Source organism: Rhineura floridana, chromosome 14 (genome assembly GCF_030035675.1).
Source record: "Rhineura floridana isolate rRhiFlo1 chromosome 14, rRhiFlo1.hap2, whole genome shotgun sequence".
NCBI lineage: Eukaryota > Metazoa > Chordata > Lepidosauria > Squamata > Rhineuridae > Rhineura > Rhineura floridana.
The window spans coordinates 19304284-19322727 of NC_084493.1; the positions used below are offsets into that span (position 1 = coordinate 19304284).

Consider the following 18444-nt stretch of genomic DNA (forward strand, 5'->3'; position numbering starts at 1 on the left):
TAATCAACTTTAGAGAAGCCACTTATTTATATAACAATTACGTTTCAGCAGCCCGCAGCTAAAAAAGCAAAGCAGTTGACTGATGATTAAAATGCAGAAAAGCAGTAGGTTAGCATATCTTAGAATTGCTTTTTTATACCTCATTAACTGTAACAATGATGTCAACACACACCTCCCTTTTTTCAACAAAGCGATGTGTGTCTTTTGCATGCCTGCTTATTACATAGACCTATTTAATTGTCAGTGTAGAACTTTCTGCATGGTGCCTTAATTTAGAAGGATGAAAGGACATCAAGTTTAGGAGTACAAGAAGCTGCCTTGTATCACGTCAGATCATTGGTCCATTGCCGCCCTGGGCTCCTTCTGGGAGGAAGGGTGGGATATAAATTTAATAAATAAATAGCTCAGTATTATCTACACTGACTGGTAGCAGCTCTCCAGGGTCCCAGGCAAGAGTCTTTCCCAACTACACCTAGAGGTACTGGGGGATTACACTTGGGACCTTCTTCATGCAAACTACATGTTCTCCCACAGAGCTACATCCCCTCCAAAACATGTCTGTGATTGCATTCAACGCACAACACCTGTGCACTCTGCAAACAATTTGTTAGCTCCTTACATCGTGTTGATGGTGTCCTGGATGCTTTGTATCCAGCTGTTGCGCTCCTCCTTAGAGCTGGCATGAACTTCCACCATCTCTGGGTCTTTCCCTCCCATGCTGATAAGGAACAAACCCTTCTCCTCATGGGCTACTTCTCGGACAATCAGCTTCTTCAGAGAGATGACTGTGGATTTTTGATCCTTTTGTTGACCGGGACAGAAGAAAACAAATCAGTTACGAGTTTACTCTTATGAAGCCTGAAGGCCTCCTACTTTTTTTTTATCTTAAACATCATATGCAAATACCAGCCCTAACAAATGGATTTTGTGATATCCTTCTTGAAAAAAACAGGCAGGGAGTTCCTCAGGTTTGAAGCCCCTCTATAGATCCTTGTTTTTGGCTCATGAAAAGCATCATCAGCTGATCTTTTCGAACCTACCATTCTTGGGCAAGGTCATTGAGCGAGTGGTGGCCAACCAGTTGTCGACACACTTGGATGAAACGGATTACTTGGATCCATACCAATCGGGTTTCAGGACTGGTCACGGAACTGAAACAGCCTTGGTCGCTCTGGTAGATGATGTGAGGAGGGCATTAGATAGGGGAGAATTCACCTTTCTTGTCCTCCTCGATCTCTCAGCGGCTTTAGATACTGTCGACCACAGTATCCTTTTACATCGCCTGGAGGGATTGGGAATTGGAGGCACTGTATTACAGTGGTTCCGTTCCTTTCTCTCCGATAGGTACCAACAGGTAGCATTGGGGGAGGAGGTTTCAGACCCTTGGCCTCTCAATTGTGGTGTGCCACAGGGCTCTATCCTCTCTCCCATGCTATTTAACATTTATATGAAGCCGCTGGGGACAATCATCAGGAGATTTGGGCTGCAGTGTCACCAATATGCGGATGACACTCAGCTCTATCTCTCATTTAAATCTTCACCAGAGTTGGCTGTGGAGACCTTGTCCAAGTGCCTGGAATCCGTGAGTGGATGGGTGGGAAGGAACAAGCTGAAGTTGAACCCTGATAAGACCGAGGTGCTACTTGTGGGGGACAAGAGAAGGTTGGGAGATGTTGACCTGAAGTTCAATGGGGTGAGTCTACCCTTGAAGGACCAGGTCCGCAGCCTTGGGGTTGTGCTTGATTCCAGGCTGTCCATGGAGGCTCAGATTTCGGCAGTGAGCCGGGCAGCCTGGTATCAATTACACCCCATACAAAGGCTGCAACCCTACCTTCCTGTTCATCAGCTCCCACTGGTAGTACACGCCCTGGTCACCTCTTGATTGGATTACTGTAATGCGCTCTACGTGGGGTTACCCTTGAAAACAGTCCGGAAACTACAACTTATACAAAACGCGGCGGCTCGACTACTTACGAATAGTCGCCGCCGGGATCACATCACACCAGTGTTGTTTGATCTACACTGGCTTCCAGTTGTCTTCCGGGCCCAATTCAAGGTGTTGGTATTAACCTTTAAATCCCTATACGGTCTCGGCCCAGTTTATCTAAAGGAGCGCCTTCAACGCCACCAATTATGCCGCCCGACAAGATCAGCCACACAGGGCCTTCTCTCAATCCCGCCGACAAAAACAGCTAGATTGGCGGAAACTAGAGAGAGGGCATTCTCAGTGGCGGCCCCCACCCTCTGGAACTCCCTCCCACAAGATCTACGGCACGCCTCTTCCCTAAATGTATTTCGTAAAGCCTTAAAGACCTGGCTCTTTCAACAGGCCTTTGGGATTTCCGGGGAGGGTTAACTTCTATGACTGAAATGCCTCTTACCCTGCACTAGTATTGTTGTTGCTGCTGTATTGTTTATATATTGTATTAATGTATTTTATCCCATTGTGTTTTAACTGTTTACATGTACGTCACCTAGAGTGGCCATCGGCCAGATAGGCGACACATAAATTAAATTTTATTATTATTATTATTATTATTATTATTATTATTATTATTATTATTATTATTATTATTATCTTAGACACTATGGATGACAGCAGAGTGACTTCCTTAAGTATACCAGTAAGGTTCAAGAATGAGGGAAAACTTGAACCAGCAAAACTTCTTGGCTTGAACTCTTCACCATTGTGCTACACCAACTCATTAACAACTCTGGGTTATCTAACACTGTCCCCCCACTGCAACACACACACATACCAGACCCCCAACTATACCATGAAACCACCCTAAATTAGAGCTCTAGATGCAGTTTGAACCTGAATGGGTTTTGACTTAGAGCAGTGTTCTTCAGCTTTGTGTCCCCAGATGTTGTTGGCTACAACTCCAATGATCCCTTGACCAGTGGCTAAGCTGGCTGGGGATGATGACAGTGTAGTCTAATAACATCTGGGGACCCAAAATCGAAGACCCATGATTTAGAGGGCTTCATTGTATAACAGGGTTGAGGAACCTGTGGCCTTTCAGGTGTTCTTGGATTCCAACTCTCAACACCTGGGCCATTGGCCTTGCTGGCTGGGGCTGATAGGAACTGGAGCACAACAACATCTGGAGGGCCACAGATTCCCAATCCTTGCTGCATAGAGTCCTGGAGGGTTGAAATGAATGTGAAAGGAGAAAATAGATTTTTTTTTTTTAAAAATGCACATTTGGGAAATACCTCTACTACACGTTATAGCCATGAGGTCAGCTAACATGATGAAGAGTTCTGGGGAACTCAATACCTTTCCACAATCTTGCGGCATTTTGGTCAATCCTAATAAACATTTTGGCCAATTGTGCATTTTTAATTTTTTTCTTATGGACCAATATGGCTACAATATATAGATTTCTATATATATTAAAAATTAAAGCTTTGTTTTAAATTTCATTTTATGCAGCTCTGATGTTTTAATGTGCTGCTTTATTGTCCCTTTAATAACTGCAAGCCAAATCAAGAGGAAAACAAACGCTTAAAATAAATAAATAAAATTTAAAAATTAGGAAGGTGTTCAGAAAAAATTACATAGAGGCATTAAGAGCCAGAAAATTCTGTTTTGCAAAAGAAAAAGAGGTATATTCCTAGGACTCGAAGCATCACTTCCTTTGCTTAAAAAGAAAGCGATCTTGGATATAACAAAACTCATTTTTATAGCCAAATGAATACAACTGTTATTATTTTGAGATTGGAAGAGAAAGTACTAGATATCTTACCAGAGAGGCAAACACATATTTCTGGTCCTTTTCCTGGAGGAATATCAGAACATCCGAGAGGAGAACAGCCTGGACTTCTAGCAAGGAAAAAACAACAACACACTATGTTGTTAAAACATGCACACATATATACCTGTAAACATCTGTGTTACTGAGAGCATCTCTCAATGGCTTGTTTCTCATGATACAGTTTTTAATCAATAGAAGGATCCCACAAATCTCATCTACAACCAAACACTGGAAACGAGGAATGCATTTTTAAGAATACAGTAGGGCCCCGCTTATATGGCGGGTTAGGGACCAGGCCCCCGCCGTAAAGCGGAACCCATAGACTATAATGGGGCCATCGTGCGAAAATGACGTGAAAACATCGCAAAACGTTGCAGAAGAGCAAAAATCAGCTTTAAAATGGAAAACGAAAGCTGCCGCATTAGTGGAACGCCGGGAAGCGAAGCGCCAGTAAGCGGGGCCCTACTATAACTGGTGTTTTAGAAAGTTCTTCATGCACACCTATGTTGAGCATAGGGGTAGGGCTGTAGCTCAGCGGAGTATCATCTGTTTTGTACGCAGAAGGTCCCAGGTCCAACCACCTGCACCTATCAAAAGCATTTCACAGCTGTGCAGGGGGAAAAAGAAAACCCTACAGAGACCTTTCGGCACTGATGCAGGGGGCAAAAAGCAGCACCAACTGACTGGCTTTTAGGCTTCTAAGAACACAAGAAAAGTCTGGCTGGATCAGGCCAGCGGTCCATCTATTCCAGCATCCTGTTCTCACAGTGGCAGCCAGATGCCTGTGGGAAACCCACAAAATGCCACTCAAGGGAAATGGCTCTGCCCCTGAGCAGAAAGAAGCTCCTACAGTTTCCATAATAATTCCTCTGAAACCAGCAGTATCACATCCAAAAGGCTTCAGCAAGATTTTTATACACTCAAATCTCGTTGATGCTTGCCTCTAAACCGCAAGTCCTTTGAGAGTCACAGAAGATTAGGGAAGAGGCAGCAAAGTGGGCACTCAGGGGGCATAAATGCTATTTATTCACAATCAATACTTTTGTCCTTGAGCTAAAAATCTGCTTGGGAAAACCTGCTGGATGCTGCTTTTCTCAGGAATGGTTTTGCTGGGTACACAATGTAATTCTCATCAGTTCAGGGAGCTTTCCATCCAACCCACCCTGGACCATCATTACAGGCTGTGAGCAACACACTTCCTCCACCATACACCTCAATGGGGTGCTTACAGATAATTATTACACTGCACATCTGCACCTGCTGCATGGCAGAATTCTCCTTGCCAATTGGGAGGAGGGTTACAGACGAGCACGACATTCTGGGGTTAGAGCTCACCAGGAGTAGAGTTTAGCCATCTCCCCAGATTGAAGATGACATACTCCAGAGAAACTTAGAGGAGACATGTGCAGACTTCATCTGCACAAGCCCCCAGGCCAAATGCTATCACAGCTGAATCACTCCCCTCTCCGCGCAAGAAGCTGCCGCAATTCACTCGTTCAGATCCACCTTTGTTATTCAGATGTACTTTGGATAGGAAGTTGCTCAAGCACCACGTCACACTTGTCCAGCAGGAATGATTTATTGCCTGCCTGTTAGAAAGGTAGCTAAGCCTATGTGCTGGACATGGCACATATCAAAAGGATCCAACAGCTGTGCAGAGACCTTCCTGCAGTGACAGAGGTGGCAAAAAACCAGCATCAATTGGCCTTTAGGCTTCTGAGGATTAAAGCTGTGAGTTAGATCTGGGACTGGATTTCAATCCCTGCTCAGCCACAAAGCAAGCCTCAGCCTACCTAAATTGATGGGATAAAATGGGATGACCGCTCTTTTAATGATGGCATGCCATGCAAGGATGCTTGAAGGAAAAATAGGATACAAATGTGATCAACATAAGAACAACCTCCAGAGGTCTATCCAGTCCAGCATCCTGTTCCCACAATGACTAACCAGTTGCCTATGAGAAGCTCAGGAGCAGGACCTGCGCACAAGAGCACTCTCCCCTCCTGCAGTTTCCAGCAGCTGGTATTCAGAAGCACGCCGCCTCCAACCATGGAGGCAGAGTACAGCCATCATGGCTAGTAGCCACTGACAGCCTTAAACTCCGTGTATTTGTCGAATCCTCTTCTAAAGCCATCCAAGTTGATGGACTTCTCCGCCTCCTATGGAAGTGAACTCCATAGTTTAACTATACGCTGTGTGAAGAAGCACTTTCTTTCTTTCGTCTGCCTTGACCTTTTCCATGGAAAACACAGGGACTCAAACATAGGGCCTTATACGAACTCAGATCAAACCAATGATCCATCTACCTCAGTACTGTCTACACTGACTGGCAGTGGCTGTACAGGATTTCAGAGAGGGGTCTTTCCCAGCCCTAGATTGAACCTCGGACCTTCTAAATGCAAAGGAGACGCTCTACCACTGAGCTACGCCCCTTAACAACAAACAAGAGCGGAAACAAAATATTGCCGTGTTTCCTCACCTTTCAACAGGAATGCCCTGTACAGAGGTCCAGCCAGCCATGCTGACCTCCCTACAGCTGTACCATTCTATTGTTTCTCTCTCTTCATCCCTTTTCTGCTTTGCTTTGTAAATGAAGGGAATCCAGCAACATCTGAAGGGCTACAGGTTCCCTAACCCTAAACCGCAATCATCCCCTTTGGCCCTGCTTTGGGAACCCATAGGACAGGGCCTTTTCAACAGTGGCACCCAAACTACAGAACTTCCTCTCTAGAGAGGTTTATGTTGCTTCATCTCCATTGGAATTTAGATGACACATTAAAACAGTGCAATTCCAAAAGGGGGCTAATTGATTGCTGCTGCTACTTTATGCCGCTATTGCTGGTTTTTGCTGCTACTTGCTATCATTATATTGTACTGATAATTAAAGTCAGGGTACACATTTTTGAACCAACAATGTCTAGCTGTGCTTAAATAAGCTAGGAACGTAAAAGACACTCCCCAATGTAGACACTATGGCATGTTCATGGAATGATATCTTTATTCATTAAGTGTTGGAATTGCATTTTAAGATGTTTTTAAAGCTGTCTTATTTTAATATGTTTTCAAATATGTTTTGCTTTCATATGTTTTAAAATCTTTTGTTTCTAAGATTTTAGAGTGCTTTTGGTGTTTTCGTTTGCCACCCTGGGCTCCTTCTGGGAGGAACAGCAGGATATAAATTTAATAAATAAATAAGTGGGGACGGGAAGGGAAGGGAACACAGACAACAGGACTCCCTCACCTTTCAACTTGCCGGCTGCATTTCTTAAGGAGATGGGCCCATCCCGGACAAACTTCCTGCGCTTCATGTCCTCTTTGGCGAACATCTGACCGCTCTTCATTCTCATGATGGACTTGCTGTCTGTCCGGGTGTAGATTTCATGGAGGCGCATCTTCTTCTCATAGTTGCTGACTTTGCTGTTCACAGCAGTGATGACTTCCTTCACCAGGTTTAGGGACAGCACCACATCTTGATGTTCGTCATCGTTTTCTTAAAACACAAGGAAGTTCAACCTTCCAGTTCTTCTTTTTGCCCCCCAACTCTGAGTTCTGCAAGATTCTCATTTGTTCCCTTTCCCTGACCCTCAGCTGAACACACTGCAGCACACATGTCTGACCATGCGTTTTAGATCTCTCTCAAGGTAACAATTCATTTAGAACAGGGGTGAGGAACCTCAGGCCCAGGGGTCAAATGCAGCCCTCCAGGTCTCTCTCTCTAGCCCTTCAACCTCTCCCCAGGCTACACCCCCCATTGGCCCTGCTTCACACCCAGAGTGTTTCTGCCACTTGCTTGCCTGGACGGAGGAAAGAGAAGGGAGTAGAAAGAAGCTTACTGTATAAAGGTAAAATTAACATTAGTTGTTCCACCCACTTTTGCTTCTGGCTCCACCAACCACTGGCATGTGGCCCCTCAGAGGGTAGCCTGGAAGAGAATGAGGCCATTGGGCTGAAAAAGGTTCCCCACCTCTGCCCTAAAAAGTTGCCAAAGGCTTCAGAAGGAAAGGAAGGGGCTGGCTGTCACATCCTAGGCCAGGAACCCTCAGAGACAGTCATCCGAATGCAGACGCTCTGAGGAACAGATGGACCCATCCCTAGTTCATCCCATTTGGAGCCACAGGCACTGGAACCCACACTGGGTCCCCTGAAAAGGGCTCCCCTTTCCAGACTTAGATCAATAATGGTCAGCTGGCAGTACTCTGGCAGAGATACCCATGTGCAGGACAGGTGTTATGGGAAAGAATTGGACCTTCACAGCTGACAAGTACCCTAACAGGTCACTGGAAGAAGCAGCGGGGGGGGGATGAGCCAGCCTATATACACAAACCTGCACCTGTGCAATTAAACTAAACAGAGCTAATTTAAGAGAATGAGGACCATTTTGATGAAATGGAGATTTCCACAGGGAAAAAGAGTATCCTAAGACAACAGCTCCTCAGTAAGCAAGCACCAAGGGATGTCAAAATGCTTTACAAATGATGCCTTCTAAACCACGGGGAGCTGAACCCCCAAAAATGCAACCATTTTTGAAGTTCAGATCATCATTCACCTGCCGTGGTGGAAAATGGCAGCAGGATGGACATCTTACTCCCATCAGACCAGGCCACATGGCCAGAAATAGAAGGAAATCATCTTGTGGTAGCCTTTTCCATCTAACAGAAAAAGTCATGCACACAAAGGCTCTGAGAAGCATCTACCTTTGGTATATTGTAGTATTCTTTGCAGCAGCACAGGGTATTTGGTGATCCTCTGTGTCACTAGCAAGATGCACTCAGGAATGCCCAGGCGTCTCACCACGGAGCTGCTCATCTTTTTCTAGAGAAAGAAGGAAATGTAAATCCTTGGTAGGGAGAGAAAGGCTACACTCCTCACGCAAACTATCACCATTCGCCTACTGTTACTGCTGCTATTGAGCAGGTGTTCCTTGCAAACTATCACCGCGCTTATTCTGTCCCAAGGAGCAGGGCACATTTCCCCAGTCATCCCTTTCACCTGAAGCAATTACCCCTCCCTCCATACCATTGCACAACCGGCCACTTGCCTTGTGATATATGGATGCTGGGTATCCTCTAGTGCCCCTACAAACTGGTTGTGCAGAAGGCAGAATCTGGTTTCTGGTACAGTATTCTAGGGTTGTGCACTGGATCTGTCCGAATCCCAGATCCCGAACCAGGTCAACTCAAGTAGACCTGGGATTTGGGCAGATTCGGACTGAGACAGCCCTGGGTTGGATCAGTTCCACCAGGAGTGATCTGGGACTGTCAAGGGGGAGGGGTGAAGAAGAAGATGAGCATGCATCCTGCGTACCTCTCCTTCTCTTCCCTCCCCCCACCCAACTGCATGTTTAATTAGGATCTAAAACCCTGATTAAACATGGGGGGGGCAGGGAGGAGAGACAGGCACATCTCCTTCTCCCCTGCCCCCCTCAAGCTCATGACTGTGCAAAGCCCTCAAAAATCAGAGTCAGTCCTGGATCATCCTGATTTGGCGCTGAAGCATCAGATCAGGCCCCAAATCAGATTGGAGCGTGGGGCATGCACAGCCCTACAAAGGGTTGATAGCACTTGTGGCTAACCTATAGGTGCAGAAACAGCCAGGTGGTCAGGGTTTCAGTTTGGTGACCTGTCAGATCTTCTTATCTAACCCTCCAGCGCCACCACTGCTATTCTTATCCAGAGGACATTTTCTGTCTCCAGATCTTTTCCTCCATCTGTTCCCCAAAGTCTTTGTGTGTGCACACAAGAGCTTTCCTTCCCAATGCACACACACACCTACCTCTACCTGAAAACCTGGATCTTGGAAAGAGAATAAATTTGCTATGCTCTTTTGCCATGATCTTCTTAAACTTTCCCTTGCATGTCCTGCTAGCCAGTATACTAGGTATGGGGAATCTCTGGCCTCCCAGATACTGCTGGACTTGAACTTCCATCAGTCCCAGTCAGCATGGCCAATGGTCAGGGATGATAGGAATCCTGCAACATCTGGAGGGCCACAGGTTCCCCATCCCTGCAGTATATGGCTATTCTTGGTAGAAGCATCTGGATCTTGGTGAGGAGGACCCACAATATACAGCAAACACAACTCTGCAGGCTTCTTCCCCCTTTACCCTAAACCCCATCTCTACATAACGGTACACTTGCAAAACACCACACTGCCATTTGCGTACCTTGACGAATGCTTGGAACCGTTTCTCTTTGGAATGCAGGTCTTTAAAGTAATTCACCGCCTCGTTGTGATGCCCACAGAACTTGCCGTAGGTTTTCTTCATTCGCTCTGCATTCTCCCCAGAAAACTGTGAGATGTAAAACATGCATTAGAGACCTTCAATGGTCTCCAAATGGGTAAGACAAGCCTTTCATCAGCCACTCGCTTAGTGAGTGTACCACCAGATGGTACATAGCAGACTGTGGCTTCTGCTAAACTCCCAGCATAATTTGTGCTAAATTTGTGCTAAACATTGTGCACATAATTTGTGCTAAACATTCCACTATTCCTTGTGGGAAAAAGAACCAGTGACAGAGTTGTGGCTGCTGTGGTGGTATTTATGCTTTTACATAATAAGGGTTACGATTGTGTGTGTTGGATTTTTTTTTTTAAAAAAAACCCTTTTACTCAATTAGGGTATAAATTATGGAAAATAATTTCCCTGAATTTGTGCCACTCCTTTGGCAAACACGTCAATCATTCTGGGGTGCTTCAACTCCATTCCCATTGTGGTTTTGCTTCTGCGTGTTCCCCCCCCCCCACTAAATTCACTAAAAGGGCAATCAGAATCCAATAAAGTAGATGTTTAAATATTATTAATAAAATAAGTGCTAATCGTTATACAACATCATTGCAAGTGCTCCATGGAAACGTCCCAAGGAATCATACAGGGGTGCTTGCAAAAGCAAACATGCTCTGCAGTTCCTCACAAGAGTGGCCGGGCTGAGGAGGGTCCTGCCTGAAGCCCGCTGAGCAGGCTTTGCAGTGTTGTGGGGTTTTAGGATCTGACCTGATGTAGCTATTGGCTCCTGCTCAAGATAAATTATGCAAAAATAAAAGCTTCATTTGCATAATAAGAGGCTGCAAAATTCTGCCTTTCCTCAAGTAGAATCGTGGTTTTTAATACGCGCATCCCACATTAGGTGCCAAGGAGTACATGCTTTGCACTCTACACTGTCTTCAGATTCTCTTCCCACTGCTTACTTGATTCACGAGGATGTCTCCTATTCTCCTGATGACAAAATTCTTTTCACTTCTGTCTGCCAGCGACTCCTTCTTCCTCTCCAGAATGCGCTGGAAGAACTGGCTATGGATGTTTAACAAGTCGTCCAGGCAAGGGAAGACTTTTTCCACCATCTGCTGCTCATACTGAAGCTCCTGTATCATTCCTCTGCTGTACACATCGCTCATGATCTTCAAGGTGCGGACATGGTGCATTTCTGTTTGCATCAGTTCTGCAGAAGAGGAGCAGAGAGGGATGAATGCAAGATATGCATAGAGGACGTTAGCAGAGCTGAGCCTGACAAAGCACTGAAAAGCCACAACATGCAGCAGTGGTCCATAGCAGGGGTGGGGAACCTTTTCCAGCCTGAGGCTGTGTGTCACTGGCAAGCAGGGCCAGAGGCAAAAGTCAGCAGAACAACTAATGTTAATTTGACCTTTGTACAGTTGGTTAACTTTATACACACACATCTCTCTTCTCCATCGAGGCAAGCAAGAATTCAGAGTTCAAGGACACATTCCAGCCAGGCAAAAATACCCAAGGAAGATGCAATGCAGAGGCAGTGATGGATGTGGCTGGAGAGGGGGTGTGGCCTGGGAGAGTCCTGAGGACCAGACAGAGAGGCTTGGAGGGCTGCATTTGGCCCCCAGACTTGAAGGGCCCCATCCCTGGGTCACTGGATTCAGTTTTCAAAGCATCTGGGTTAGTAGCTGAGGATGTTTCTGTGGTTGCATAGTATCAAGAAATGCTTGAAATTAGAATATTTTCAAGGCAGTTGTCGGACAGTGTAAAGGACAACAAGAATCAACAAAACACACACATCAAAGAGTAGCAACACGATAAAACAGCAAAGCGTGAAGACCAGCAGAATGAAATAGCGGAAAGTTAAAAAGATGAATTTTAAAGAAAAAAACATTTGGGGAAAATGCCTGCTAAAACACTGAGTGAGATTAGGGGAAGGGGCTTCAGGAATCTCTATACCTCTTTGCCCCTTCCTGTGATTAGCAGCAGAAGACAAAGTGAAAGAAATCACATACTTTTGCCAAGGCATAAAGGCTGCAGAATTAAGTTTCTCTGCTTGCAGAACTTTGCCTTATACTTAAATCTAGCACGATGCTTACCATAAATGACATCTTGACGCTTCACAACATCCTTTTTTTGCTGCCGGAGAAACTTGCTGTCTACAACTTGACTCCAGGACTGGGCTTCCAGCTGTTTTGAGTCTGTTTCAAAATCTCCCATGAGCTGACCTTCATTCATATCCGCACCTAGGAAAAGGGGAGAGGTAATATGCATCACAAACGCTCCTGCTATTTCTATCCCCACCCATGATTGCTGTGCTGCATGTTGATGCTTTCACCAACACATGTACTATAGTCCAGCCATTGGATCCAAGTGATGGTGACTTATCCAATGAGGACCCTAAGTCAGGATCACCTGCCCAGGAGGCCTAAGGCCCTCGAATCCATGGCAACTCCCTGAAGACATGTCAAAATCTGAGTTGACCGTTCTTGAACTTGAACTGAGCAGTTTAGGGGGGATTTCAATGGCCATGGTCAAGCAATCAACTAGCCAGGATATTCACATGCTCCATGCACTCACATGCAAGAGGGGAAACAAATCAGGAAGGCACAGTTTACCACAGCTTCCTGCTACACCTGAAACTGGAAACTGTGGTTAAATGCTTCCAAACAAGCCAGGATCTGGAAGACAACTTTAGACCATCGCTTCATATCCCAGTTCACATCTAATGGGGAAGCTATAGTTAGCTGCAGCTCCTTGGTCTGTTTCCCCATTTGCATGAACAGAGGAGCAAAGCGGAAGCAAAGGGTTTATGTGTGGGTGCACAGAGCTCATGTAGATCCTGTCTTATTAAGCTAGGATTTGATCATACGAACCTCGTCATTCAGTTCCATCCACTGCCCAGAAAATGTTCAGCATAGTGCAAATGCACTGGATTGACTCTGCTGGTGCATTTGCATCACCCACTTGCCACCTCACCCCTCTCCCTTCTGATATGCAATACCAAACCCCCTGCCGGGAAGCTATCTGCCTCAACCAACAAGTTGCTTCTGCCACCGCTCAACGTGGATTGTTCTGCCTCCCAACAGAGCAGACTCAGAGCATCACCAAGGTCACAGCACCATGTAAGTACAATTCTGTGCACCTTAGTTCAAGGGGTGAGGCTTAAAGGGACATCATGCCTGGCTTTGAGGACTCGGTGGAATCACCAACTGTTTTGTGCCTTCCCTGGGAACTCTCTCAAGTCTGGAAGAGCCCAGGGCTTCTACTTCTGCCCTCTGTAGGGTTCCCTAGAATCTGCTCTCAGCTTTGTCAGCTGGATGTCTCCTACTGAACGTTAGTCTTCTTCAGACCTAAGTTAATGCTCACCAAACAGAACAGCTACAGCTGTTATATGCATTACACGTTAGCAATATGGGAGCCGCCGTTGTGTGAATTTTCTTGGTAAACTAACTAGTGGGGTTATACAGATAAAAGGGAAGTGGTGGCTGTGCAATTGATAGGTGGGAAAAATCTATGCCCCGAGAACTTTCACATCCACTTGGGCCATAATTTTGGTTCGAATTCATGATGTTGTCATGTAGCCAAATCTGACTGGCCACAAGGTTGCTATGATATCATCACCTTGGTTGTCTCACATACCCATCAAAAATAGGAATGGTCATTTGTAGACCCATCTCAGTGCTAGTAACCACGCAACTGTTCTTTTCAAAGCCTTCCTTAAGTTATTTGGTAGTTAAGGCTGACTAAGTCCACAATTGCTGTGTGTATCTCCAAGAGTGAACCATTCATGTAATTATATGTAATTACATTGTAATTAACGTGTAATTTATCCACCTTTGTTGACTCTGGTAAAATCAACAGAACAGTTGAAAAGGGCTCTGTGAACCCTGAAAATTCAAGCTACGAAAGCAATTAATATATGAGCTTCGAGACGAGGATTACAGCAGCACGTTGCACAGAGAGAGAGAGAGAGATTACTCGTTTATACTCTGAATACAATTTTAGAAACTTTCTCGGCTACCAAGGTGGTCCTTGCTCACTGCTGCCTGAATGACACTATCCTGTATGTCTTAGTCAGGTATAGCTAAAATGAAATAAGGGCTGGGTTATATCCTGGCACAGAAGGTCTATACAAATAAATTTGGTTTCCAGGTCCAAAACAACCTATGACGAGAACGAACAGGAATGAATAAATAGTAATTTGATTTGGGAATGAACTATGAAATTGATAAGATAGTCACACAGCAACCTCATCTGCATGTTGAGCCAAACCACATTCGGACTCCAAAGGAGACTGCAGCCACTCTGCTCCTCCTTGTTCCTTTCAGCTCTGCATGGCACAGCAGTTAAACCAAGGTTTGGCTTAACATGTCATCCAAACCCGGGACTGTGGTTATGGTCTCTCCGCCTTAATCATGATGTGTAGCCATAAGACAAATCTTGGCTACAGATTGTGGTTAAGGGGAACAGATCTTAACCACAATCCCAGGTCCATACAACATGCTAAACCATACCTTGGCTTAGCTGCTGCGTTGTGCTACAAGCACAGGGAAGGAGCAAAACAGATGTGACTTCTTCTCCGGGAGCCAGCACGTCCACATGGTCACGGTAAGCCATACTCTGGCTTACTGCAATGTGAGAAACAGGACAGTAAACGAGAGGGGGAAAATTAGGTTATAGAAGAGAAACCCCTAATCCTAATAGCTAGCTACAACGAAGTCTGGTGCCTAGCTGTCACTGAGGTAATAAACCTGTGGCTAGGCTGTAGTGCAGGGATATGGCCCTCCAAATGTTGTTGGATTCCAAATCCCAATGGCCTCCGTTAGCATGGCCAATGTTCAGAGATGGTGAGAGGTGGAGTCCAGCAACATCTGGAGGGGCACAGGTTGCCCATCCCCACTCTAGACTGCATCTGCTTGGATTACAGGCAGGTGCATCATGTCTTTTAGCATTCAATTTCCCTACATACAGTATACTAGGACATCAGGAAGAGGTATACAACTACCCTATTTGATTCAAGTTAGGTTTTCTTCATGCAGGAAATTTTGTACACTTGGAAACCTTCAAATCATCACCACCACCACTTGTAGTTGATCACTACTTGAGCAGTTTTATTGCTGGCACTTACCTTCATCCGTTAATGACTCCATGGATTCATTCACCCGGCTTATTTTATTCAAGGAGTCTGTTGAGTGAGAGAGGAACTTCCATGTGTGGAGTATGCTTTCATCGCTCCCAACTCTGGAGGAACATGGAGGAAAAAAAAGAAAGCAATTCAGAATTTCAGGCCAGAATTACATCTTTGCTGAAGAACTGGCTCTGGGAACCTAGATCTTCACTATGGAGCTGCCTCTTCTTCCCCACAACCCTCTTCCTTCAGTAGCATGTCCACTTTGATCATTCTTTGGAATCTCCAATTATACCAATTAACTTTCTCTTGACATATTTTTACAAACATGAGACAATGCTCAGAAATGGTTATGGTCTTTAAACCAGGGATGGGGAATCTATGACTCTCCAGATGTTGCCAGACTACATCCCCCATCATCCCTGACCATTGACAATGCTGGCTGAGGCTGATGGAAGTTGGAGTCACTTTCGATCATCTCACCATATGAAGATCTGAAAATCCACTGAACACGCAAAACTATCTTCTAAGTAATACCATACGCTGCAGATTTCAGAAACCTTTGGGTCCCGAGATGTTGCTTAACTACAACTTCCCATCATCCCTGGCCACTGGCCAAGCTTGATGGGGCTGATGGGAGTTGTAGGTCAGCAACATCTGGAGGGCCAAATGTTCTCCACACTGATATATTGAGAATGACCACTGATTCATCTAGCTAATTATTGTCTACTCTGATTAGAATCAGCTTTCTTGTGTTTCAGGCAGAGTGTCCTGGCCTACCCATTGGAATCAGCCTCGGAGTCACTGGTGTGCTTTCCCTCAGTTATGTTTAATGCGTATTTTAGCACCAGAAGATTTCACAGAATAGTGTACAGATAACACGAGTCTCTGCGGCAATACAGGAGAATATTAGGCATGGCTACTCAAGCGAAGACATAACAGCAACCTGACATGCCTCTTAGGATCCCTTAAATAGGGTCCGGTGGGCTCACTACTTGCACAAGAGCTGTCTCTCAGATAGGGACAGGGCAAGCAAGCAGGCACTCTTTTGCGCAAGCAGAGGAGTGATCCCAACCTGTTCTCGCCTGTGCAGCCACCAGTGTGTCCTTGGCAATGGAGGAGGAGACACATCAGCCAGTTCTTCCTCAGGACCCTCCTCTGGGCTTGCTGCCTGTTCCTCCCTCTCTGGAGTTGAAGCCAGGGACGGCAGAGACTCTGGAGGCATGGGAGGAGGAGGCTTCCTGGCCAGCCCTGTCTCTTCAATAGCCGTTGGTGGCTCAAGGGTGGGGCTGTTGCTGATCAGACCTTCCCTCTGAAGCCCACTAGGGCCTTCCCCAGGATCCTAGCCCTCCCCTTCCTCTTTGCCAGGAGTTATCTATGGGGCCCATGACACAGAGCTCTTTTGCAGCCATGTTGCCTAAAACCCTCCAACTGCAAAAGTCCGAAAATAAGAGTGGGAATTTCTTCACACACTCTTCCACTAGGCTGTGCCTCCATGTATTTCCCACCTCCTCTATCCATGCACCTATCAGTGCCAAATACAGTGCCAAGAATGAATGAACCTTACCCAGCAATGTTCTGGATTGAGACACTTTTTGACAGGGATGGGTTCTGCTGGGATCTCCTATTATTGAACAAGGAGGTTGCAGTGCTCTCATCAGGGGCTAGTATCGCAGATCGAGGTCTCTCCTTTGGCTGAGAGGCTGAAAAGGGGAACATCAACAAAAATTATTACCAGACTTCACAGGCACATTTATCATCATCATCATCATCAAAAACAATTCCAATACAGATGCAGACTGGGGAAAAGGTCTTGTTGAAAAAGGAAGTTCTTCAGTAGGTGCTAAAAAGACAACAGAGACAGCGCCTGTCTAATATTTAATGGGAGGGAATTCCAAAGGGGAGGTGCCACAATACTAAACGTGTGCTTCCTATGTTGTATGGAACGGAGCTCCTGATGAGATGGTAGCTGCAGGAGGCCCTCAGCTGCAGAGCACAGTGATCAACTGGGTATACAAAGGGACGAAATATCGGGCATTCAGAATTCAGGAATCACCAAACTAAACAAGGCTTACTAAATACTCAAAAATGAATCTGGAGGACAGAAAGAGACTGATTTTGCGCCACATATCTTTTGATGCAATATTTCAGCCTCTCCCAAACCGGTGCCCTCCAGACGTTGTTGAATTATCCCATGGTCAATCCCTGACCATGGGCCATGCTGGCTGGAGCTAATGGGAGTTGGAGTATGAAACATCTGGAGGGCAACCAGGTTAGGGAAAGCTGCAATGTTTGTTATAGTGAATTTTTGACTTTAAGCATCAGACACCTCAGTTCACCACATGAGCCCCATACTAAATAAAAGGTGTTGACTCCATCTATAATACAAATGTTTCCGACCACCACAGGGAAATACCTGACTCAGGTGCTTAGCTTTTCTAACCCAGTTCCTTTCGAGTTATCTATGCTCAGAGCCATTTGCATTGTCTATTTGGGATTTTGTCCAACAACATTTGAGGAAGCAATTAAAGCCATGTTTGGGACTTGTGCTTGAACAATGCCAATACAAGTAGGGATGCACATGATGCCGGCACCACCACCCCGCAACATCTGCATCTGCTCCACCTCTGACTTTTCCTCATCAAGCAAGGTGCCCGATCACAAGGAGATATCCAAATCTGTTCAATGTGCTTACAAGCCTCTTTTGGAGCTTCCTGCCAAATTCAGGAAGGTTTGGGTGGAATCAGTGCCCATGGGGACACTGGGGGTGGGCCCAGCATGTACCCCCTATCTGTGTTGGCATTCCCTGATCAGGCATAACAAGAGTGTCAGTAGCCAGTATCAGTGACAGATTTTGCAATATCCCTCAGAACAGTTATTCTTAGTAGGAGGAGATGACAAATGTCATGTAATTACTAACAGACGACCATGCGTTTAATGTATTTTTCCTCTTTACATATAAATGGGCATATATGTAAGATCTATTGGCAACTCGGGAGATTTTCTGTATACTCCATCACGATATTGCAGTCTTGGTCTCTTTTTCATAATTTTAGGAAAGGCTTTGCTAAATGTTGCTGTCTTATGTCCTTGATATGAAATTTAAAAAAAATCATACCACCCTTATACAAAAATCATATATTTTACCTTTGCCTTTAGCTACTTTGGAAACGACAAATGTCTATCTTAAATGTGCCTTGAGCTTAGGATACCTGCTGTAAGCAATCGGGACAAAAGCCAAAACAGGTGTTCATCTATATAACAAAATGTATATACCACTTACTAGAAGAAAAGACCTCTAAGCAGTTTAATATAAACAATCTTTA

General features: G+C 45.3%; 1 protein-coding gene across 6 annotated transcripts in view; it reads right to left on the reverse strand.

Annotated features, from left to right (window-relative positions):
* AKAP13 (A-kinase anchoring protein 13) overlaps positions 1 to 18444 on the reverse strand; it is a 333500-nt gene that overhangs the window by 20135 nt on the left and 294921 nt on the right. For all 6 annotated transcript variants that reach the window (XM_061595982.1, XM_061595984.1, XM_061595983.1 and 3 more), the window contains 9 exons: positions 16686 to 16821; positions 15119 to 15231; positions 12087 to 12233; positions 10947 to 11197; positions 9925 to 10050; positions 8456 to 8573; positions 7003 to 7251; positions 3753 to 3829; positions 620 to 801 (listed from right to left, as the gene is read on the reverse strand). In XM_061595982.1, coding sequence (XP_061451966.1) covers positions 620 to 801; positions 3753 to 3829; positions 7003 to 7251; positions 8456 to 8573; positions 9925 to 10050; positions 10947 to 11197; positions 12087 to 12233; positions 15119 to 15231; positions 16686 to 16821 — 1399 coding nt within the window. The remainder of the gene's footprint in view (positions 1 to 619; positions 802 to 3752; positions 3830 to 7002; positions 7252 to 8455; positions 8574 to 9924; positions 10051 to 10946; positions 11198 to 12086; positions 12234 to 15118; positions 15232 to 16685; positions 16822 to 18444) is intronic.